The sequence below is a fragment of the Saccoglossus kowalevskii genome, chromosome 17 (genome assembly GCF_978046115.1).
Source record: "Saccoglossus kowalevskii chromosome 17, keSacKowa6.1, whole genome shotgun sequence".
Taxonomy (NCBI): Eukaryota; Metazoa; Hemichordata; class Enteropneusta; family Harrimaniidae; genus Saccoglossus; species Saccoglossus kowalevskii.
The window spans coordinates 12,689,095-12,716,513 of NC_140657.1; the positions used below are offsets into that span (position 1 = coordinate 12,689,095).

Genomic DNA, 27,419 nt, shown 5'->3' on the forward strand with positions numbered 1-27,419 from the left:
GACCTTATACCTCATGCGTAGCGATACGATACGATACGATACGATCACCGTAACATTGTCAGCTGATGTTGCGATCATTGCTATCTGACTTTTTTTGGTGAAAAAATACACAAATTTAGAATGTTTTTTTTTATTATTATAACGATTCATTGACAATTATCTAAGAAATTACATTGCTAACGAGATGTTGTTTTTAAACATTTCGGCTCCGCACCCTTGAAAGACTTGGTAACTTCTTGTAGATTTTTTATCACTGTTTTGTATGGCCAACAAAAGCGGGATTACATTTATTTTTCGATCAACACACGTTATTTTTTTAAGTTGTGCAATATGAGACTGACACTTGTAAACAATACAATAAGTATCGTTGACAGGATTTCAAGGATCGCGTCCGAAGCGAAAGTGACACGGCTGTTTGTCTAAGTGACTTGGGCACGAAATGCTTAATAGGCCTGGGGAGAACACTGAATTGAACTATTAAAAATTCAAAATCAAAAAGAAACCTGTTTGATCCACACATTACGCAAGATCTCACCATGACACAAACAGCATAGTGGTACACCAGCCTTCATTTAGAAGTGCATTTGACCAAGCGCCTGCACCACTAATAGAGCAAGTATGGTATTCCGATGCTGGTCTAAACTGAGTGAAAGTACAAGATCAATCACAAAACTGAAACTTTATAACATTTTTCACGAGACATACATAAAAATCCTCAGAAATCCCCAAAGTTAAACCTTGCCAAAATATTATTTCATAAACCCTCAAGGGTTTCTTATAAATTTGTTAAAAATGTATTACTCACAAAGTTCCTTCAAATAAATGTACACCCTCTACAAAAATTGTCTGGCAATTAGACATTCTTATATTTTAGCAATATACAATGTCTGTAAACCTCATTTATTCGGCAAGAAAAAGTATTTACATGTACCCTGTTCGAATAATAATAAATTGTTGATCAAGAAACACAGATCCAAAATTTACCAATTTCATTTTTAGAAAAATGTACTTTCTTAGCAGAAAATCACCGCAAACATGAATACACAACTGTATCTAAATTCCACTGAATATCTAAAACACAGCACCATATTCTTGAGTAGTAATAAACACTCAATTACGAAAAAATATAATCATATGGAAAGTTCATTGTTCATAAACTATTTAACTGCCATGCTTTTTATTTTTAGTCCACAATGAAAATATCCAAAGATATGTGTCAACTTTAGCATATATGGATGTCATCATCGTCATGTACATTGCCCTTAGTTACAATGTCTGGGTCAAGTACTTTGATGACGCCACCGACTAAGTGAAGACTCCCTGTTACGAGTACCTGTATATGGTCTGCTTCTAAGACACTGTGCGGTGGAGTGGGATCCTCGGGTCTTGGATGAGACATATGTGAATCCTTAGCACAAGCAGCCCACTGTAAAGCATCTACGATACAATCAAAAGTTACAGACTTAGTTCTGTACGAATCTGAGGCGTCAGATTCCTTATAGTCGGTACAGTTTTCTTGAAAGGCACCATAGTTTGGATGAGGAAGTCCTTCCATGTTTGAAACTTTGGAAGTGGCGCCTCGTGATTTAAGAAAACCTTTCTGATTGGCTGTGGTGAAATTTGATGATGAATCTACAAGTTGCGCAGAATCTGTGAATCTGGTAGTACTTGCAGATGGAGCAGCTTTAGAAGACGACGATAGGGTCGCAACTGCGGATTCTTTTTCCAATACCTGCCACATGTCCCTGTTCTTTTTACACCTTTTAAGCTGTCGTTCTGTTGTTGTTGTGAAATTTGCTTGATCTAAAATAATAATATACAACATAATTTCATATTCTGTAATGTATTATGTAGGTAATGACAGACATATGAATATTTAAAACTTTAAACATTTTCTTTTATTTTACTGACATTTTTTCTTTTATTTTCCCTTTTAATTTTATCTCTTTTGAATTTGTGTATCTGTATTTCTTTGTAATTATGTTCTTTACCATACAAAAACCCTCTGAAACTTTTTAGCAGTGTAATAAAGTTATTATTAAAAAATTGGTTGGTAATTCGGAATCAAACAAATGAAACGAACTGATGCACATCGACGTATGGTAATCGCTAGAAATGTTAGAACCATCTTAGGTATAAAGTCAAAGGCAGTAGACTGAATGGACACGAAATTATTGCAATATTACAACTTTGAAAAGAAAATTAATACATTCACTCACATATAACCAGGGCCAGAATTCCAGCCCAGATGTAAAATCTTTTATTTTAGTTAGAATTAATTTTCACTGAAAAAACTTCTTGTGTGTTTTGTATGGAATTTATTTTCACTTTTTTTTGATGAGTTAAATGTAAAACATAGGAAAAAAAGGTATATTCACTGGATTTTATTTTCACTGAATCATTTCCTCTGCGACAAGTCATTGTCAATGACACGTCCCCGTTCTGTTCATATTTGAATGACATATACATTCAAAGCAGATCATGACTGAAATGCACCTGTATATGTACAACACATTGTACTAAATCTGAACAAAATACATCCATGCATGACTGAGATCCGGTTCCGGAATTGTGAAAATACGTGATTTTGATGCATTTTCGGCCTTAAAATGGCCATCATTCAGCCATTGTTAAGCGGATCATGAAACAAATGCACATATCTATTTGTGACATGATGTACCATGTGTGTGTGATGTTTGAACTTGATCAATCCAGACATGTCTTGGATACGGATCCAGAACTAAATTGTTTAACAAAATGGCCGCCAGTCGGCCATTTCTAACTTGATCCAAAAAAAAAAAGACGTGCATCAAGGTCCTATTATGTTTAATGTATGTACCAAATTTGATCAAAATCCGTCCATGCATAACTGAGATCCGGGTCCGGAATGGTGAAAATGTGCGATTTCAATGCATTTCCGGCCTTAAAACGGCCCCCATTTGGCTATCGTTAATGAGATCATGAAACAAATGCACATACATATTTGTGACATAATGTACCTTGTGTGTGTGAAGTTTGAACTTGATCAATCCAGACATGTCTTGGATACGGATCCAGAACTGAATTCTTTAAAACAAAATGGCCGCCAGTCGGCCATTTCGAACTTGATCCCCCCAAAAAAATGACGTGCATCAAGGTCCTATTATGTTTAATGTATGTACCAAATTTGAATGAAATCCGTCCATGCATAACTGAGATCCGGGTCCAGAATGGTGAAAATGTGCGATTTCAATGCATTTTCGGCCTTAAAGCGGTCGCCATTTGGCTATCGTTAATGAGATCATGAAACAAATGCACATACATATTTGTGACATGATGTACCTTGTGTGTGTGAAGTTTGAACTCGATCAATCCAAGCATGTCTCAGATACAGATCCAGAACTGAATTCTTTAAAACAAAATGGCCGCCAGTCGGCCATTTCAAACTCGATCCAAAAAAAAAAATGACGTGCATCAAGGTCCTATCATGTTTAATGTATGTACCAAATTTGTACAAAATCCGTCCATGCATAACTGAGATCCGGGTCCGGAATGGTGAAAATGTGCGATTTTGATGCATTTTCGGCCTTAAAATGGCCGTTATTCGGCTATCGATAATTGGATCATGGAAAAAAAGCATGTGTATATGTCCCATATAATGTGTGATGTATGAGTGAAGTTTGAACTTAATCGGTCCATGCATGTTCAAGATACAGGTGATCACGGACGCACGCACGGACGCACACAGGGCAAAACATAAGTCCCCGTTTTCGGACTACGTCCGAACGGGGACTAAAAATAGTGAAAATAAATTCCATTTAAAAATTAATTATTTTACAGTAATCACTACATGTAGGTACCAGCATCCTAGACACTGTCCAAAAGGGACACAAGGCACTGTGTCTGGAAACTCTCCAGTACGATTGCACACTGATTCGCTACAAAGGGCAGAATTCACTTAGAGATGACACCTACCTGCTGATGACTGGCCATAATAAACACTAGCAATGTTCGGACAAAAGGCAGCAGCAGAGAAATCACAATCAATAAGATCTTCCATCAGCGACCTTTCATCACGATCACCAGTAGAGTTGAACACCAGTACACGAACAACTCGACCACTGTAGAAAATAACAAAGAAACGAAAGTAGTGGAATACACAAAACATCAATCAGAGAGCTTTCAGGGTTGACTGATGGTTTATACGGCTATTTTGAGTTACATCAACTGCACTACTATTGACATACCTGTATCAGTGTGATCAGGAGGCATATCACCATTACAAAAGTATGTATTCTGATGCATCAAATAAAGTAGTCCCAAAACATCACAAGAAATAATATGCTGACAATGCTCAACAATGCAAAGATATATGAGAGTACATGATACAATATATATCCATAAATAGAGATCAGTTTATTATGAGAATATTGTAAAAATTATTAGTACAACAAATATTAGGTGCATTGCTCAAGTTGTTTTGTTTAGAAATATAAATATTGTCAAGAAAATCAAAGATTATACTATTATTTGAAGTTGTAATTGTGGAAAAGATTGTAACAGACAGTAGAAAATAACTTTTGTCCAACTCAACAATAATGTTCATTCTCATGTTTTGTTAAAGCATGTCAAAAATGCCACTAATGAAAATAAAGATGGCCAATACAGAGATGTTTTTTATAACCATACTATCAATCGCCTTTATTTAAAAGTCCAAGATGGCCACCATGAAGAACGTACAAGCAATAACAAGCAACCAGACGGTCGTAATAGCTCCGCTGTCCTACACGAACATTGTGGTAGCCAAGTAATGTCGAGTAATTCACATGCATGAGATAAAAAAGTAGTTTGGTTCTGGCTGCAAAAAAACATGCAACCCAAACTCCATCAAACAAATTGTTCACAAAAATTATGTACACCTCAAATATCAAAACAATAGTTTTAAAGGAGAAAGTGAAAATATCCTTATTTACCAAAAATAATTGCTGAAAATACAGAATTTATTATATCGTCACGAAATGAACAAATCTGATCAAGGGGCACACATAGTATCTACATATAACATATTAAACCAATTCGGCTGGTAGTTTTTTTTTAGAAGGAGCTGAAAAGGCAAGTATTGAGAGACTACATCTCAGATTTGTCGTCTACAATGACAGCAAAGGAAAAAATGATCACTACTCAATATTTTTCTAATAAAATGGCCATGGTTAATGCACGCTATTAAAATGGGTGATTCAAGATGGCCGTTTAGAGATAGTCACTATCCAAATAGCTCATTTATTCTACATACCTCAGTAAGCGTTCTTCTTGGGCTGATACTTGTTTGAACCATTGCACGCAAGCACTAATACTCCGTGGTGTGTGAGCACCATCTAAATAATAAGTCACGTTGTCACGCGTTATAGTCTGTGTCCGTCCAGCCCAGTAACAATTTCGAAGTCCTGTAAAACAAATTGTTAGATCAAATGATCCATGATAGATGGAAAACATCGAGCGTGCAATTATCAATAGTCTCGCAAACAATGTACGTATACATGTATCACAAGATCACTTGTATATTTCGCGTGGGATCCACATCAAAAACAACACATTTTGACAACCACAGCAATATGAATGTCGAGTTAAATATGAAACTACAGTGTAAAGTTAGATAATGAAGTCACTGCTTACCATAGATAAAGGTATCAGGTAACTTAAATGTTGGAGCTGTCTGGATATGGGTGTCAGGGCTATGAATATCGGCATTCATGGCGAGTTGTACACTGCCACCGTCAGTACAGTCAACACTTGGAAGTCCTTCATAGCTGTCCATATCATTGTATATTCTGAGTCTCTTGTAATCAGACTCTTCATCAGTAAGAGCTAACAAACAAAAAAAGACATCAACAATCATGAAAACTTGTAATACATGTACAATCCGTATACTGTTCTGCTGAGTATACCTCATTACCTCTAGCGATGATAGTAATTAACCACTGAGAATAATATATTGCAAACATACACCATGGCACTGCAGCATTCCACTCACTATATGTCTAGCTACAATGCTTGTAATATCTCATTATCTATTCAGATTTGACCGCATTTCAATCTAGAAATATCATTACAAATTCACTTCTTATGCAAAATTCATAATTGAATTTTAATTCAAGACGCCAATCAACATATTTCATGCCAACTTTCCCAAAATTAAATCTACATAATTTTATATATTGAAAAAAAAATCATCATGGAATTCAAAACAAACGTCTCTACTCACATGCTTTATGTTCCTCAATCCAAGTTCTGCACAATTGTATTGCTAAAGATGCATTGCTTTGTTGATGTTCACCAGCTAAGCCAAGCTCCATAGGTCTCCCTTGCCAATCATAGTTACTCAAATCAGGTGTAAGCTGAATTGGTGCCTGTCAACCATGTATAATGAAAATAGCACTGAACCAAAGCTTCATTTTGACGTGTTTTATCAGTTGATGTTTATTCAACAAGTTCATGATCACATGCCCATGCCAAACAGAAAGAAAGACCTAGATTTCTCTCTCCCTCATTGGCTGAATCGCAGATTAATGCCTACAGTTCATTTTGACTGACTGGAGTCTACAGTGGGTATGAACTAGGTGAATAGGCAGGTTGAAAACCCTCTGCCTAGTGTTTTGTTCCAAATTTCAGAAGGAAAGTGCAGACAGGACTATTTTGTGAATTTGCGAGAAGAGGGAACTCGTGGTGAAAAGGTGAAATAGTTTAGAAACTAAAGGAGCCACCCAGAGGAGAAATGAACAGATGAGTTGATTGATGGCAGGATCCATTGTGAAATTTTACCTGTAGTTCTGTAGCTCTGGTTATGACGGTATCCATGGCCTCTTTAGGCTGTAACACTGTGAATGCTGGTCGTCCCGGCTGAGGAAAAATAAATTGATTTGAGAGGATAAGGCATAATTTTTGTTCACCCTGTGGATGGCCGTAACAGATCATTTGCTGATTATATGTCAGTTGATTACACTGTTTATTACAATTAGAATAGAACAGCAGTATGCAGTTGCACAATGGTTTGAAGATATCAAACAATGCACAGTACCGTATATGTAATCAAGTTAAAATGTCGTCAATGAAAGCACTGTCATCTGTCATTTGCAAGTCTTGTACATGTAAATGGTAATAAAAAACAAACTTGCATTTGTTTCACAAATCTATTTACATCATGTCATTTATAAGCGTGATGAAAATTATATTTATACATTTCTGTGATTGGTAATAATAATCAGTTTCCCACAACTTACATTTTGGTACAAGTCAATACAATTGTTATTCAATTTATCTGGAATTAATTACAGACGTGATGGTTTGTTATATTTTGTCATTGAATGTGAATCAAGTGATACCATAGACCCTCTCTATTGTGATATATATGGTAAATCACAGTTCCTCTATCGTGATAAAGGGACTGTGGGTAAATAAATGTTTGAAACAGAACAGGGTAAAAATGCACTAGAATTTAAATGAGCAGCTTCTTAGGATAAATTACTTACGTTATATATATATTTGGCATAGTCAGTAAAATATGTTTATCCATTAAGCGAACTGGTACATTTTGTACAAGTACGATCAGTTTTGTGCCCATGTCAGTTCATAAATTCATAGAACACATTTTTTGGTTAAGTTTGTAAAGTCTGCGAGACTGCGCGTTATCAAAATATGATGAAAGTATTAAATCGATAATGGCAACATTGTTTTCTATGAAGGCATCTGAAAACCACAGTCCCTCTATCACTGTGTGAAAACTAAAGTCGGGGCTAACGCTACGACTCCGGTGCTACGACCACCGTAACATTGTCAGCTGACGACATTGCGGGGAAATTACGGGTATTTACCGATATCTTACTTTTCTGTGACAAAATGCACACATTTCAAACCCCCGGTTAATTAAAAATAAACAATTATTTTAGGAAATATATCGAAGTACAGTGCCTTGAGGGACTGTGGGAGAAGTAGGCAGCGAGGTGTTGTTTTTAAATTCACCGCAGAAAATCATGCACTCAACGCAGCCATCTTGGTTACCTCAATCAGAATTGCTTCTTGTCACCTAGCATGCATCGATTGCGATATCGCAACGTGCACTGTGTCGCCTTGGGCGACGGTCTTAGGTACAAGGCACTCTATAAATAAGGTATTTTCAGAGGTGCAGCAAATCGAAATAAATTTTCATGGCGTAAGCTGCATTTGTTTTTCCGATTTTGCGATGACGCACTCATGAAAGTACTGTTTGAAAATTGAACGCGCAACAGTAGTAAAGGCTTGAACACAGTAGCGTAAGTCTCAAGTGCAACTTTGTATCAACAAATGTTCATCTTCTGATACTTATTAGCTGTCAGAGACACATATCAATTGTCCAGCCCAATGAAAAGTCTGATTCACGTCCTCTGCTCAATTTGCGACTCGAACATAACAGTTTATCAAAACAAAACAATTTACTCAGCACGCTGTTCACCGATATTTGAAAGAGTGTTTTTTTTTAGGCAAGACACACAGTAAAATGACTACTGTACACCAATAAATCACCACATTTTTAGAGACAACTATCTATTCTTCAAAAAGCAATGTAAACTCTGTCAATCCTAAAAATAAACAACAGCTTGAATGAGATCGGTTCGAACCGCAGTTTTTATGCAAATTCGTGCGGTCGTCCTGAACCGCACTGTCTATTGTTTAAACTTCCAAACCACAAAACTGGGTTTTGTTCGGGCGGTTTAGGTTTTCGTAGGTTTGACCCGCGTGTTTGAATACGAGATCACCCCTAACAGACATAGAAAGGAGCAAATTCTATGCCACAAATACATTTCCCCAAAGGGATGATATTCTCAGGCAGAACTAAAGAGTCTCACCTTACATATACCGGTCTTATGCCACGCAATTTTATCGAGTGTGTCCCCCAATACTTTTGTATGATCCATCCCAAGAGAGCTGATACCCGTCACTATGGGATACCGTACAACATTAGTGCAGTCATAGGCGCCGCCGATACCTACTTCAACAATGGCAACATCAACCTACAGAAGTAATAAAAGATTCGAGTTAAATCAAAAACATTGTAGAAGAGAGGTATGACCACCTGTCTCCATACTTGCACCATGTTATTCTGTTCTTGTACATTGTATGATTAGCAAACACGTTTTTACTGCACACGTAATCATTTTTTCATCATCACAGCAAGGCATGGTGATACTTACTTTTTCTCTCATGAAGACATGGAAGGCCATAATGGTCAGGAATCGGAAGTAAGCAGGCATAGACCCATTGAACTTATCTTTGGTAGATTCCAATTTGTTGTAGACATTAAAAAAATATCTACTGAAATCATCCTTTTTCAATGGTAAGCCGTTTATACGAATTCTTTCACGTACTTCTACTAAATGAGGCGAGCTTAAAAAAAATGAAAAAATACATATTAAATATAAAAATAAAATTAATTCTAATAACTTCAAAACTGATGTTTATTTATTATCACTTATTTGATCACTGTTGAGGCAGTTTAAACAGAATTCAAAATTTTCACTCCTCGGTATGACAGTGCACATATGCATTATATATAAAGAGAGAATTTGGAATACTATTACCACACTGGAAACTGACCAACGTGAAAAATAATTTATCAATCTTGCCCGAGGTTTGTTCTTTGTTTGAAATTGTGTCAAAAAGAAATTTTAATTTTTCCTGGCAAGTTGATGTGCAAAAAAACCAAACAAGCAGCCTGTCGGCTGAGATAGCCCTGCTGTTACATTTTGTCGCAATGCACATTGTATAGTATCAAAGCAATGGGACTGTTTTCAACAAGAATTCAAAAATATCACTTTTCACCAAAAATGACAAAAAAAAATCATCAAAATTAGATAATTGAAGATATCACCACAAAATTAACAAATCTGAAAGAGGTCCACATGTAGTACCTATATACTGAAGAAAGGTTAACTATTCACTGGGTTTTAATTTAGCTGACTGGAAAATGCGCTAAATTAAAACCCAGTGAATATGTCAAATTTAGCATAGAACACACTATCTAAATGATAAAACTGTGAATTTAAAACCCACTGAATATGCCTGAAATGGTAAATCAGCGAAATTTAAACCCAGTGAAAATTAGTCATTTTACAGTATGTAATATCAAAGTAAATGGACTAGCAGTTTTTAACAAGAAGTTGAAAATATCACTTTTTACCAAAAATTACAAAAATATTCACCAAAATTTGAGAATTAAAAATATCATTACAAAATGAACAAATCTGAGAGAGGTCCACATGTAGTAAATATATATGTAATATCAAAGCAATTGGACTTGCGGTTTTTAACAAGAAGTCGAAAATATCACTTTTTACCAAAATTTACAAAAATATTCACCAAAATTAGAGAATTGAAGATATCATCATGAAATGAACAAATCTAAGAGAGGTCTAGCCAAGGTACATATAAACCAAGTATCAAAGCATTCAGGCTTGTAGTTTTCAAGAAAAAGCAAAAAAAAGTAAAACATTGACACAGACAACAATCACTCATATGATAAGCTCCGCTCGACAAAGTCGACAGCGGAGCTAAAAATTGAAAAGAAGCTTTTTTTTCTAAAACCAGATGCACCTGTCATTTATATCAGCACATAGTTAATAATAAAGCACAGTAGGGTAATGTAATTTTATACACACATTACCATACTGATACACAGATGGTAATATTGATGTATGTCGCTGTAATGGTCAATACTTTTATACACACATTACCATACTGATACACAGATGGTAATATTTATGTATGTCACTGTAATGGTCAATACTTTTATACACACATTACCATACTGATACACAGATGGTAATATTTATGTATGTCACTGTAATGGTCAGTACTTTTATACACACATTACCATACTGATACACAGATGGTAATATTTATGTATGTCACTGTAATGGTCAGTACTTTTATACACACATTACCATACTGATACACAGATGGTAATATTTATGTATGTCGCTGTAATGGTCAATACTTTTATACACACATTACCATACTGATACACAGATGGTAATATTTATGTATGTCACTGTAATGGTCAGTACTTTTATACACACATTACCATACTGATACACAGATGGTAATATTTATGTATGTCACTGTAATGGTCAATACTTTTATACACACATTACCATACTGATACACAGATGGTAATATTTATGTATGTCTCTGTAATGGTCAATACTTTTATACACACATTACCATACTGATACACAGATGGTAATATTTATGTATGTCGCTGTAATGGTCAGTACTTTTACACACACATTACCATACTGATACACAGATGGTAATATTTATGTATGTCGCTGTAATGGTCAATACTTTTATACACACATTACCATACTGATACACAGATGGTAATATTTATGTATGTCGCTGTAATGGTCAGTACTTTTACACACACATTACCATACTGATACACAGATGGTAATATTTATGTATGTCGCTGTAATGGTCAGTACTTTTACACACACATTACCATACTGATACACAGATGGTAATATTTATGTATGTCGCTGTAATGGTCAATACTTTTATACACACATTACCATACTGATACACAGATGGTAATATTTATGTATGTCGCTGTAATGGTCAATACTTTTATACACACATTACCATACTGATACACAGATGGTAATATTTATGTATGTCGCTGTAATGGTCAATACTTTTATACACACATTACCATACTGATACACAGATGGTAATATTTATGTATGTCGCTGTAATGGTCAATACTTTTATACACACATTACCATACTGATACACAGATGGTAATATTTATGTATGTCGCTGTAATGGTCAATACTTTTATACACACATTACCATACTGATACACAGATGGTAATATTTATGTATGTCACTGTAATGGTCAGTACTTTTACACACACATTACCATACTGACACACAGATGGTAATATTTATGTATGTCACTGTAATGGTCAGTACTTTTACACACACATTACCATACTGACACACAGATGGTAATATTTATGTATGTCACTGTAATGGTCAGTACTTTTACATACACATTACCATACTGATACACAGATGGTAATATTTATGTATGTCGCTGTAATGGTCAGTACTTTTACACACACATTACCATACTGACACACAGATGGTAATATTTATGTATGTCGCTGTAATGGTCAGTACTTTTACACACACATTACCATACTGACACACAGATGGTAATATTTATGTATGTCACTGTAATGGTCAGTACTTTTACACACACATTACCATACTGACACACAGATGGTAATATTTATGTATGTCGCTGTAATGGTCAGTACTTTTACACACACATTACCATACTGATACACAGATGGTAATATTTATGTATGTCACTGTAATGGTCAGTACTTTTATACACACATTACCATACTGATACACAGATGGTAATATTTATGTATGTCACTGTAATGGTCAGTACTTTTACACACACATTACCATACTGATACACAGATGGTAATATTTATGTATGTCACTGTAATGGTCAGTACTTTTACACACACATTACCATACTGATACACAGATGGTAATATTTATGTATATAACTGTAATGTCAGTACTTTTATACACACATTACCATACTGATACACAGATGGTAATATTTATGTATGTCGCTGTAATGGTCAGTACTTTTACACACACATTACCATACTGATACACAGATGGTAATATTTATGTATGTCACTGTAATGGTCAGTACTTTTATACACACATTACCATACTGATACACAGATGGTAATATTTATGTATGTCACTGTAATGGTCAGTACTTTTACACACACATTACCATACTGATACACAGATGGTAATATTTATGTATGTCACTGTAATGGTCAGTACTTTTACACACACATTACCATACTGATACACAGATGGTAATATTTATGTATATAACTGTAATGTCAGTACTTTTATACACACATTACCATACTGATACACAGATGGTAATATTTATGTATGTCGCTGTAATGGTCAGTACTTTTACACACACATTACCATACTGATACACAGATGGTAATATTTATGTATGTCGCTGTAATGGTCAATACTTTTATACACACATTACCATACTGATACACAGATGGTAATATTTATGTATGTCGCTGTAATGGTCAATACTTTTATACACACATTACCATACTGATACACAGATGGTAATATTTATGTATGTCGCTGTAATGGTCAATACTTTTATACACACATTACCATACTGATACACAGATGGTAATATTTATGTATGTCGCTGTAATGGTCAATACTTTTATACACACATTACCATACTGATACACAGATGGTAATATTTATGTATGTCGCTGTAATGGTCAATACTTTTATACACACATTACCATACTGATACACAGATGGTAATATTTATGTATGTCACTGTAATGGTCAGTACTTTTACACACACATTACCATACTGACACACAGATGGTAATATTTATGTATGTCACTGTAATGGTCAGTACTTTTACACACACATTACCATACTGACACACAGATGGTAATATTTATGTATGTCACTGTAATGGTCAGTACTTTTACATACACATTACCATACTGATACACAGATGGTAATATTTATGTATGTCGCTGTAATGGTCAGTACTTTTACACACACATTACCATACTGACACACAGATGGTAATATTTATGTATGTCGCTGTAATGGTCAGTACTTTTACACACACATTACCATACTGACACACAGATGGTAATATTTATGTATGTCACTGTAATGGTCAGTACTTTTACACACACATTACCATACTGACACACAGATGGTAATATTTATGTATGTCGCTGTAATGGTCAGTACTTTTACACACACATTACCATACTGATACACAGATGGTAATATTTATGTATATAACTGTAATGTCAGTACTTTTATACACACATTACCATACTGATACACAGATGGTAATATTTATGTATGTCGCTGTAATGGTCAGTACTTTTACACACACATTACCATACTGATACACAGATGGTAATATTTATGTATGTCACTGTAATGGTCAGTACTTTTACACACACATTACCATACTGATACACAGATGGTAATATTTATGTATATAACTGTAATGTCAGTACTTTTATACACACATTACCATACTGATACACAGATGGTAATATTTATGTATGTCGCTGTAATGGTCAGTACTTTTACACACACATTACCATACTGATACACAGATGGTAATATTTATGTATGTCACTGTAATGGTCAGTACTTTTATACACACATTACCATACTGATACACAGATGGTAATATTTATGTATGTCACTGTAATGGTCAGTACTTTTACACACACATTACCATACTGATACACAGATGGTAATATTTATGTATGTCACTGTAATGGTCAGTACTTTTACACACACATTACCATACTGATACACAGATGGTAATATTTATGTATATAACTGTAATGTCAGTACTTTTATACACACATTACCATACTGATACACAGATGGTAATATTTATGTATATAACTGTAATGTCAGTACTTTTACACACACATCACCATACTGATACACAGATGGTAATATTTATGTATATAACTGTAATGTCAGTACTTTTATACACACATTACCATACTGATACACAGATGGTAATATTTATGTATGTCACTGTAATGGCCAGTACTTTTACACACACATTACCATACTGATACACAGATGGTAATATTTATGTATGTCACTGTAATGGTCAGTACTTTTACACACACATTACCATACTGACACACAGATGGTAATATTTATGTATGTCACTGTAATGGTCAGTACTTTTACACACACATTACCATACTGATACACAGATGGTAATATTTATGTATGTCACTGTAATGGTCAGTACTTTTACACACACATTACCATACTGATACACAGATGGTAATATTTATGTATATAACTGTAATGTCAGTACTTTTATACACACATTACCATACTGATACACAGATGGTAATATTTATGTATGTCACTGTAATGGCCAGTACTTTTACACACACATTACCATACTGATACACAGATGGTAATATTTATGTATGTCACTGTAATGGTCAGTACTTTTACACACACATTACCATACTGACACACAGATGGTAATATTTATGTATGTCACTGTAATGGTCAGTACTTTTACACACACATTACCATACTGATACACAGATGGTAATATTTATGTATGTCACTGTAATGGTCAGTACTTTTACACACACATTACCATACTGATACACAGATGGTAATATTTATGTATGTCACTGTAATGGTCAGTACTTTTACACACACATTACCATACTGATACACAGATGGTAATATTTATGTATGTCACTGTAATGGTCAGTACTTTTACACACACATTACCATACTGATACACAGATGGTAATATTTATGTATGTCACTGTAATGGTCAGTACTTTTACACACACATTACCATACTGATACACAGATGGTAATATTTATGTATATAACTGTAATGTCAGTACTTTTATACACACATTACCATACTGATACACAGATGGTAATATTTATGTATATAACTGTAATGTCAGTACTTTTATACACACATTACCATACTGATACACAGATGGTAATATTTATGTATGTCACTGTAATGGTCAGTACTTTTATACACACATTACCATACTGATACACAGATGGTAATATTTATGTATGTCACTGTAATGGTCAATACTTTTACATACACATTACCATACTGATACACAGATGGTAATATTTATGTATGTCACTGTAATGGTCAGTACTTTTACACACACATTACCATACTGATACACAGATGGTAATATTTATGTATGTCACTGTAATGGTCAGTACTTTTATACACACATTACCATACTGATACACAGATGGTAATATTTATGTATGTCACTGTAATAGTCAGTACTTTTATACACACATCACCATACTGATACACAGATGGTAATATTTATGTATATAACTGTAATGTCAGTACTTTTACACACACATTACCATACTAATACACAGATGGTAATATTTATGTAAGTCACTGTAATGGTGGTCAATACTTTTACATACACATTACCATACTGATACACAGATGGTAATAATTATGTAAGTCACTGTAATGGTGGTCAATACTTTTACATACACATTACCATACTGATACACAGATGGTAATATTTATGTATGTCACTGTAATGGTCAATACTTTTATACACACATTACCATACTGATACACAGATGGTAATATTTATGTATGTCACTGTAATGGTCAATACTTTTACACACACATTACCATACTGATACACAGATGGTAATATTTATGTATGTCACTGTAATGGTCAGTACTTTTACACACACATTACCATACTGATACACAGATGGTAATATTTATGTATGTCACTTTAATGGTCAGTACTTTTACACACACATTACCATACTGATACACAGATGGATGGTATACAGTAGTTTAAATGATTACCGTGACAAAACGCATTGAATAATTAAATCGTCCGGCACAACAAATATTTTGGTTTAGCTTATTTACCTAAATTGGTACCATTTCTTATCTCAACTCACAATTTACAAAAATGGCCATCCACAACTCACTTAGTGTTCCAATCTCTCCCCCTCATCACACCCACTGTACCTATGACGTTTGTAACCATGGTATTAAAAACTCTCACCTGTAAAATCCAGTTTTAAATCCGTTAGCTCTTAATATACTCTCACAAAAAGCACAGACTGACCCTTTGCCTTTGGTGCCACTTACATGTATAATGGACAGGTCATCGATATCATCAAGCTGAAACAAGATAAATACATTAATTACAGAAACATGACACGACAATTAAACTTCCTGTAGAAGACAATACGAATAAACTTAAAGAAAATTAAAAGTCTGTCTAGTTTTTAAAAAATAAATCTTTATCACGACAGAAGTCCAAAAAATAAAATCAATTCAATTTCACTGGTCATGGCAATACTTGGAAAGTTCCCCATTTTTAAGTGGGCTGGTTTTTTCTACTCTGTTATTCAATTAAAAAACATGAAATACAAGCATATCATTTTTTTTCAAAATGTTAATTTTCAAAATCGAGGAAATAATGATTACAATTATGAATGCATAATTGTGATTGAGAAATATAATCTAACAGAAACACAAAATATGTGACATTTATTAATTCATTCATTATAGTGTTGGTTGTAAGACTCAACTCTATCAATATTACTTCCTACATAAACACAACTACAGATACGTAATAATCACGATTGGATTTGCTTTAAGACAATACTCAGGTCATAAAAAACAAGCAGCCTGCCGGCTGAGATAGCTCCGCTGTTAGCAATGCACATTGCAATTAAAGAACAGAAGATATCATTAGAAAATGAACAATATGTATAGTATCAAAGGAACAGGTTTTCAACAAGAAGTCAAAAATATCATTTTTCACCATAAATGATTGTGGTTTTTAACAAGAAGTCTTAAATATCACTTTTTACCAAAAATGACAAAAATATTCACCAAAATTAGAGAATTGAAGATATCATTACGAAATGAACAAATCTGAGAGAGGTCCACATGTAGTACCTATACATATAATATCAAAGCAATTGGACTTGCGCTTTTTAACAAGAAGTTGAAAATATCACTTTTTACCAAAAATGACAAAAATATTCACCAAAATTAGAGAATTGAAGATATCATTACAAAATGACCAAATCTGAGATAGGTCCACATGTAGTACCTATACATATAATATCAAAGCAATTGGACTTGCGGTTTTTAACAAGAAGTTGAAAATATCACTTTTTACCAAAAATGACAAAAATATTCACCAAAATTAGAGAATTGAAGATATCATTACAAAATGAACAAATCTGAGAGAGGTCCACATGTAGTACCTATATATGTAATATCAAAGCAATTGGACTTGCGCTTTTTAACAAGAAGTTGAAAATATCACTTTTTACCAAAAATGACAAAAATATTCACCAAAATTAGAGAATTGAAGATATCATTACAAAATGAACAAATCTGAGATAGGTCCACATGTAGTACCTATATATGTAATATCAAAGCAATTGGACTTGCGGTTTTTAACAAGAAGTTGAAAATATCACTTTTTACCAAAAATGACAAAAATATTCACCAAAATTAGAGAATTGAAGATATCATTACAAAATGAACAAATCTGAGAGAGGTCCACATGTAGTACCTATATATGTAATATCAAAGCAATTGGACTTGCGCTTTTTACCAAGAAGTTGAAAATATCACTTTTTACCAAAAATGACAAAAATATTCACCAAAATTAGAGAATTGAAGATATCATCATGAAATGAACAAATCTGAGAGAGGTCTACCCAAGGTACATATACACCAAGTATCAAAACATTCAGGCTTGTAGTTTTCAAGATGAAGTCGAAAAAATAAAACATTGACACTGACGACGCCGGACGACAGACGCCGACGGACAATCACTCATATGATAAGCTCCGCTCGACAAAGTCGACAGCGGAGCTAAAAAAGCTGAAATTCAACCTCAAGTGTTGTAGTGCAACGTCATTGCTTAATCAATTAGTTGAGTATGTATCCTGGAAATAAAACCGAAGCACTATTTGATTATCATTTGATTGATCTTAAAAAATACCCTGCTAATTGTCAATAAAAAAAAATTAATTTGTTGATATTGAATTAATTTACGTACTTGTAAACAAAATATTTTAACCACATGACATCACATCACATTGAGTACAACACTAACTTATCAACATAGTGCCAGACATGGTTCTTCTTTTTTTTCTGTAATTTGATGGCATAATTTCAGTACAATTTTTTTCAATTACATGGGAACCTGTGTATAAAAGACTATGAAAGGGACCTGATTAAAATTGGTCTATAGACAGGTGCTTTTTACACGAAGGTCAGATTATTTTTTTAACAATTTCAATAATAATTTTAAAAAAAAAAAAAAAATTATTTCAGTTTATCAAAATTTTTAATCTTGGCGAAAATCAAAACATGTTTCATGAACAGAATGCTAATTATTGTTTTATTTTAAAATAAAAAAAATCTCAGAAATATTGCTGAAAGGCTGGTTTATAAGAACGGTGGTCTTTATACAAAGCTTACTCCTACTTTAATCTTTAAAGTGGTTGATGTACATGTTTATGCAGGTACATTGTAGTCTTTATATAGAAGTGGTCTTTATACTGTAGGTTTGGCTGCACTTACCGATAAATGTGATGTATGATCATTATTCCCCTCCCCCCCCACAAAAGTCAATTTTGGGAAACAGGAATCAAAAACATAAAAGTATAAAGCAAATATGGTATTTAGACCATAACCTGTCATTTAAAACATACCGCTACTTGTCAAGTTATTATATTATTGTCTATTGTATGCTTATGTGAAACAAACATGTGCTACACATACTTGATAAAGTCAAGGTTATCATCAAAGACCATAATGTCCAGTTATATATCGTAAATTATATTTTATCAATGTATGTACTATACTGTACTAGTATTAACTATCTATATATTTATTCTTGGATTTTAATATCTTTGTCTATTTGCCATAAAATTAATAAATTATAGACAAGTACGGGAAAATGCTCCAATATATTGGCAGGAGAAATTATGACCTTCAAAGGATTATTTCAAATCCTTTTTTCTGGAAACGATTTTCCCAGAACAGAATTTTAATCACATGGATGTGAAAATAACAGTGTTGTAATCCCGCTACTTACAGTGATATCAGCTCTGTCAAGAAAGTCTAAATATTCCGGCAAACTATTCTTACTTAGCCGTCCTTTCTCTTTGCGTATCTTGTCCAGAACTGCAGAATTTGTTTGCAAGGTATTCAAAACCCGTACAGCATCCTATTAAAAAACATCAAACAAAAAAATCATGACATTCAACATTTAACATACATTTGTAAATTTTATTACGGTACGCAAATGTACCATGATACACATTTACAAGAGGCTAATGTAATTGGTCAAGACATGTGGCTGAGACGTATCAAACAAATTTTCCAGGGAAGGTTTGAAGAAAATGTTACACACACCCAGATATTCATTTCCGGAATGGAAGAAATACTTTGCTTACTGTGGCTTACTAGTTGGCACAATCATGTACTGTAAAATGACTAATTTTCAGTGGGTTTAAATTTTGCTGATTTACCATTTCTGGCATACTCAGTGGGTTTTAAATTCACGGTTTTATCATTTAGATAATGTGTTCTATGCTCAATTGTACATATTCAGTGGGTTTTAATTTAGCGCATTTTACAGTGAGAGAAATAAGCAAAATTAAAACCCAGTGAATAATTAATCCTTTTACAGTAAGTAAACTTTGCACTGTCTCTGTACTTACAGGTATGCAACCCAAACTGTATTGAAGGTAGTACTATACAATTGTAATTATATGCGCATATGTAAATTATCCAGACCAGTTCATGCAAACCAGTTACTGAATAAGCACAAGTGTGCAAAACGTAGACAAATTACAGTAAATATATAGGAAACGAACATTTCAAATGCACAAGTGAATTTAAAAGTTAATGTCAAAACAAACAAACATACATGCAAATATTAATATTCATATTACATAGATGACATAACAGAAATAATTGATGGGTGTGGATGTTTCTGTGATGAAGGCAATATCTACTCTCATGGTTCAACGTTTCAACTTTTCACCACCAGTTCCCTCTTTTCATCACAAATTCACAAAATAGTCCTGTTTATAGTCCGCACTTTCCTTCATAAGATTGGGACAAAAATAACCAAATTTTTTGTATAAAACCGGAATATTTACTCAAATGTCGTCTGTTGGCTTCAAAATTAGGGTTCATTTCCAGAAATGTTGAAGAATATAAGAAAACAAATGCAGTAAAATTTGGGATGAGAAGGTCAGGAGGTGAAAAGGTTAATAAGACATTCATGTCTTCTGCTCACAGCAGCACACACTTCACGAGTACCTCATATTTATTTGCAAATGAATATGATAAAAATAAAAAAAAAAAATTTTTTTTTTACAAATGAAAGTAAAAATGAAAATATTTACACAGTAAACAAGATAGATAATTTAATCAAACTTTGAAAATCACCCTCCCCCCATTCTTTTATGGAAACTGACTGATAGCACTATACATCTAATGCCTCCAGGTCAATAAAGTTTGTCTTGCTACTATTCAAATGTACACATTTTCCCTGTACTTCTGTCTGCTCTGGGGTATTCTCGAATTGTTGAAGATTACCAGAAAAGAGCTTCATGCATTTGTCTAACATTTGGCCAACATTAAAAAAATTTTAATTGAAAAAAAATTGAAGCTTTTTGCATTTTTAGTGCGTAAAAAATAATCTTATTTGTGTGTACTGGGGGAGTAGTGTATAGTACTACAGAAAATACCTTTTTTGGGGTGAAATTTCAAATTTGAGAAAACTTGTTACCATTCTTCACAAAAACACTGCAAACATCATTATTATTATTACTGGTCTATCACAAACTCTCATTATCATACACCTTGTATTGCCCGGCCTTCTAAAGCTATGGGAAGTGCGCCCTCACATCAGGGTAATAATTTCTTATATCACACTCAAACCAGTGCATCCAGCTTTCATCAATCAAAACAAAACGCATCATTCTAAATTACGCCGTGTGTTTGAGTTTCACATCGTAGTAAAATTGTAATTACACCTATAAGGCGTATGATAAAAACTTGTACATGTATACAAACATGAAGAACAATTTTTGTTTTATTGACATTTCTGAAAAGTTTCATTTCATGAGGGAATTGTAAGAATGATACAGAGACATAGATTAAATATTTTAACCCTTATCATATTGAATTAACTCATCTGGCTGAAACAGAATGGTATGTAAAACAGTTTTAGTTTGATTGAATTCTACAAATTTTACCACAGGGAGCCCAGGAACTATAATCAACTGTAATACGCAGTCTCTATGAGCGGGGGGTGGTGTATCGGCTGGTATCTAGTGTAAGAAATAGACAAGGGATGAAGGCTCCAGCCAGCTCACATTTTTTAAACTCGAAAAAGACGAAAAGAATGAAAAATAAAATCTAAAAAAAATACCAGGTTAAAGAATATTAGTTGCTTCTTCAAATTTCGCCAAAGCCCTACCTACATTTTACCGATATCTGCAGAATAAATCAAGAAAACTACACAAATTTACTCCATTTAGGAATTCCTAACGATTTGCCCGCACGCAGGGCACAGTTGGAGGCGTGGCCTGGTCAACAACCAATCACAAGACTGGTTACGAACCACATCGAGGTCACGACTCTGTTAGCCTTGCTCAACTGGTTCGTTTTTTTCGTCTGTTTTTTGGAGTTTGTGAGCTGGCTGGAGCCTTCATACCAGCCGATACCCCCCCACCCCCGCGCGCGCTCATAGAGACTGCGTATTACAGTTGATTATAGTTCCTGGGCTCCCTGTGATTTTACCCGAATTCAATACCAAACATGGGTTGACCACCTACCCTGGATAAGTATGGCGCAGACTCAATGCAAGGGGAGACCAGAGAGCCACTTGTTGGGAATCATATACTAATAATTGTGACATTAGAGGAAAATTGAGGTCAACAAATGGTTGTGTTATACAAGGCCGGGTTGTCTTGTGGAATTAAACCACATACAAACTAACTAGGTATATACATGTATATGTTATAACAAATGTTTATATTAATAATTAAGACATGGCTGAAATGAAGTGACATACATATGCAGTTTTCACAAATAATGAAACTCTAATTCCAGTGATACATATTTCTAATTGTTACTGAAAAACATAATGGAGATGCAATTTGGAATTACTGAGATGTCGGACCAGGATGCCATTACAGACACTGATGTCACCTGTCTTTGGTTCTTATTCATGCTAGTTTGCACACCATTTCTCTTCTCCAAAAAGCCATTTTTCTACAAAAAACACAGTGCAAGCAAAGATGACACAAAGCATAAATAAGTGTAAAACTTACACTTTACACAAATTTTGTATATTGCACTGTTTTTAAGAGTTACCAATATACAATATTATTTCATACAGTATACAGACAACAAAAATACAGGGGTTCCGACCGCCGACCACAAGGCCTGCTACAAGCCCAACTTGGGCTCTGTGCCGCTGCGATGGCCTCGCTGCAGCACTTTGCATTGCAGAGAGCCTTTTTTAGTCCCCGTTCGAACGCAGTCCGAAAACGGGGACTTATGTTTTGACCTCCGTGTATGTGTGCGTGCGTGCGTGCGTCTGTGCGTGCGTCCGGACTTGTATCTTAAAAATGCCTGGACCAATCACAATCAAAATTCACACATACATCATTCATGATATTATACATATGCATGTCAATTTGTTTCACAATCTGATTCAAGATGGCCGAATGACGGCCATTTTTGTGCTAAAAATAATCAAAATCAAGCATTTCTCGGCAGTTTACAGATGGATTTTGTTCAAACTTGGTATATACATTAGACATTATAGGACCTTGATGCACATCATTTTGTTTTACGATCTGATTCAAGATGGCCGAATGACGGTCATTTTTGTGCTAAAAATAATCAAAATCAAGCATTTCTCGGCAGTTTACAGAAGGATTTTGTTCAAACTTGGTATATACATTAGACATTATGGGACCTTGATGCAAATAATTTTGTTTTTCAGATAAGATTCAAAATAGCCGACTGGTGGACATTTTGTATTAATGAATGGTTCTCGTGCCATATCTCTGACTTGCTTTCACTGATTATGTTCAAATTTTAAATATTCATTATACACCATGTCATAGATAAACAGATATATTTATTTTAGGTAGGGTGGGATTTATTTTCTCATTTATTTTCCCCCCAACAATGTTGAACATGTTCAGTCTACATCTCATAAAATCACATGGATACATTTTAAACAACTATTTTTTCAGGCATGATGGAATTAAGTATCCACATTTGTTAATTTTAGACGATAATTTGAAGAGAATTATGCACACAATAGCTGTAGCTGTTAAATGTGACAAAAATTAACTCATTTACATAAAAAATAAAATTTTCGCAGCCAATTTGCTAAAAATAAACTTACTGATTTCCCAAACATTTGGGTAGGTAGGGCTACTGGAAACACATTTTTTTTTCATCAGCCTTAGACCTAGAAAAATGTGTTTAGTTTGCTTTTCGAAAATCGATGAGGGATGCAGATTTTTATTGTAAAATTGTCATTGTTTTTTAGCTAATGAAATTTTTCCCCCCAAAAATCTGATTGTACACTTCGTATACACGATGTGCGTGATGATCAGAAACATTTTTGTTACCTTAGTTCTTGGGAAAAATCTGAGTTAAATATGCAAATTTATTTGATTTGAATAAAGTTAGCCTAAGCAAGGCTCTCATGAACTACTGAAAGGATTTTGTTGAAACTTGGTGGAAATTTATATATTTGGGGCTATATCCTAGGACCTGGTTTAATTTTTTGCCAAAATAGCTCTTTGATTATGCAAATTTGCTGATTTAAAATGATGAATTTAGCTTAAAGGTGCTAAAACATGAACACTTATTTTGATAATGTGCATATGCAAATTAGGTGGTTTGCATGCTCTGGGGATATATCGTGTTCTGCTGAACAGAACTCATTCAAACTTTGTGAAAATACATACACGTCTATACCTAATACAAGACAAACAGGAATGTTTATTATTAGAGGTTTATTCAACATCATGGGTCATTTTCATTTACATGTACTCAGCAGAGATCAAGGTGTTATTCCTGCAGTAAAAGCTGTCGGTGGCAGTCTTTGAGCTGTTGATTGTTTACAACCAAACCTTTCCAGAAATATGGATGTCTAGGTAAATTATACTTTACTGGGTCACAATGCAGTAATACTAATTTCACTCACTCAGTCGCGTTGGAATCCACTTTTGATCCTTATCATACAGTAGCATTCATATCTTTCCTTGTGTGATAGTACAATATGGAGCTATGAATTGATTAGCGAGAACTCAGTTGGATAAAAACATAAATCCCATGTGTGGATAAATCGCCGCTCTAAACTGCGGTAGAATGAGATTTCCCGGCGCTCATGCCTTTTAAAAATGAATAGCGCCATCAGTGCTCAATAATTCCAAAATGGCTGTCATGCCATGTTATAGTTACTCGTATTTATTGAGCCGCAAACTAAATATTCTCGAGAAATTTATTTCTATGACGTGTCGATTTTCGATGTCGTTAAAAAATTTGATTTAGTTTTATTTTGTTTCGTTTTGTGCAAAAGACTAAGCCGTATCACTAATATTTATTTTTATTGAAATAATGACCACAATGAATAAGTTTATTTTTTTGTCTTAATATACTTAATAAAGTGTATTTATCATGTCAGTATGTTTTCTGTGTGTTGTTTACAAAGAGTGTGTAGAGAAATGGTGTTTGGTGGCCATTTTGAATTTCTAATGAAGTCATTAGCGACATCTTAAATCAGCCAATTAGCTCTCTTGCTAAATTCGCTAAAAAGACATGCTCACAAAAAACAAATGTTTTACAGTATTCATTGACCCCCAATGTTGAATACATCTTTTCACAAACAAAAATCCAAATTATAGAGCTGCTATGACGAAACTCAAAATAAGTGCTCATACCCTTCAAATCGAAAGAGGTGGGTATAATAACCTCATACATGACGTGATGTTGTAGCCCAGCTTGTAACTAACAGGAAATTGAAAAAGAAAAACAATTTCTTCTTAATTGAGGAGGAATGAGAAATCACAATAAAAAAATTAACTACAATAAAACCAACTCCATGCAGATGATGAACACCTAACAGATATACTAAAAAGTTAAAATGACAAAACAATCATTGAGCAAGGAAAATTTATCCAAACTTGTTTCAAATTCTGACAAGTAAAATACTTCAAGCTGGAGGGTAGTCACCTGCGCACGCGCGGGAATCGAGTCTCAAGCGACAATAACAACACACGCTAAAAACGCAAAGGCTCATGTGTAAGCGCTTATTTGTAAACAATGATACGTTATGGCCATCTGACGCATGCACAGGTGACGACTCCCTCGCTTTAAAATGCTCGATGCCTCAAACAACAAACACATAATTTAATTGGCTTGTTTTTGTTACTTTATGCATCTCCAACCAAAATCCCATACTAGGATATGGTTTCATATTATAGATTATTATTATTATTATTATTATTATTATTATTACATGGTCAAGGCAACTGATGACCCTATTTACTTTTGTTTGTATACAGAGGTCAAAGTGCTTATGCCAAGGACCACAGGGACTGTGCATGGACCAATGTTGAACTGCTGCAATCGTTGAGCACTAGATTACCATTTACATGTACATTGTATTGTTTCTATGTGGAGTGGTAGTTTAGCGACCGATGACTGTCACAACTCACTCCAACACTGTTTGTGTACAGAGGTCAGGGCACCTATCCCTCAATGTCAACCTATTTTTTTTTATGTACAGAGGTCAAGGACAAAAGGACATTCATCAATCACAACAATGTTGAATCCTACCAAAACTTCATATACACTGTTACATTTATAATTATCCCCGGTAATAAGCATATGAGACGCACTCGATCTTTATTGTATGATCGGTAAAGTTGAAGAGTAAACCATAAAAGTGCGCTAGTTTATGGATATCGTGACTTATCGTGATAACGACTGATAAAATACACGTAAAAAGTAGAACCTAGCATAAAGCATAAACTAGTACTTCACTATAGGCTTAATAATCACAGTCAACCAGCAAAACTGCTGTGTCACCGTATCGGCATCTTCGCCGGGTGATAGTCGGTTAGCTGATACATGGAACTAATGGATGATACAAGTACCCGCACAGGACGTTTCACTTGGGGGAAAACGACGCCGACTAAACGATGGGTCAATATTTCTGTAATAATACTAAAAAATGGTTGATATATTTGTACCTACCTCATAGTTAACCTTAGTAATGGTTTCTTCGCCTTCCATTGCCGTGGCAGTACTGGCGTGCTTATGAAATATGGTTGGTGTGCGGTCGTCGACAGATAGAAGGCGGGTTTTACTTTTCGTTGCCTTCTTCCCAGCCAAGCTATGACACTGTGGTACAATAGTCCTATTTCGCATAATCCAACAAAGAGTTTTTAGCATCACCATGGATTTATAAAGGTCTAAAAATACAAGGATTAAAAAAAATCAGTCAGCTGATTGCATTTCTCTCCGTATTACGATTTGACCGAAGTATCATGTGGCAGAGATGCCGCGAAATATAGCGCAACCGGAAGTGAAGTTCGATGAACTTTAGTTTCATACTCCTCCTACATTAGTAATAATAATGAATAGTTTCCTTTGCTGATGTTTTGA

At 34.3% G+C, this 27,419-nt stretch overlaps 1 protein-coding gene across 1 annotated transcript; it reads right to left on the reverse strand.

Annotated features, from left to right (window-relative positions):
• Positions 1–842: 842 nt before the first annotated feature.
• LOC100376085 (folylpolyglutamate synthase, mitochondrial-like) lies at positions 843–27,321 on the reverse strand. Its single transcript, XM_002741735.4, has 11 exons — positions 27,009–27,321; positions 19,798–19,929; positions 16,729–16,847; positions 9,204–9,396; positions 8,859–9,023; positions 6,799–6,876; positions 6,242–6,386; positions 5,653–5,844; positions 5,273–5,423; positions 3,955–4,100; positions 843–1,803 (listed from the first exon to the last, which is right to left on the reverse strand). Exons 1-11 carry the CDS (start codon positions 27,210–27,212, stop codon positions 1,223–1,225), a joined length of 2,106 nt encoding a protein of 701 aa, XP_002741781.2. The 5' UTR covers positions 27,213–27,321; the 3' UTR covers positions 843–1,222.
• Positions 27,322–27,419: the final 98 nt, after the last annotated feature.

Excerpts from the sequence above, each read along its gene's own strand:
- LOC100376085 (XM_002741735.4), bottom strand. The coding sequence starts at position 27,212 with ATGGTGATGCTAAAAACTCTTTGTTGGATTATGCGAAATAGGACTATT. Across the intron at positions 4,101-5,272 it reads CAAGAAGAACGCTTACTGAG|TGGTCGAGTTGTTCGTGTAC; the intron begins GTATGTAGAATA and ends TATTTTCTACAG. Across the intron at positions 1,804-3,954 it reads TTATGGCCAGTCATCAGCAG|ATCAAGCAAATTTCACAACA; the intron begins GTAGGTGTCATC and ends TTATTATTTTAG.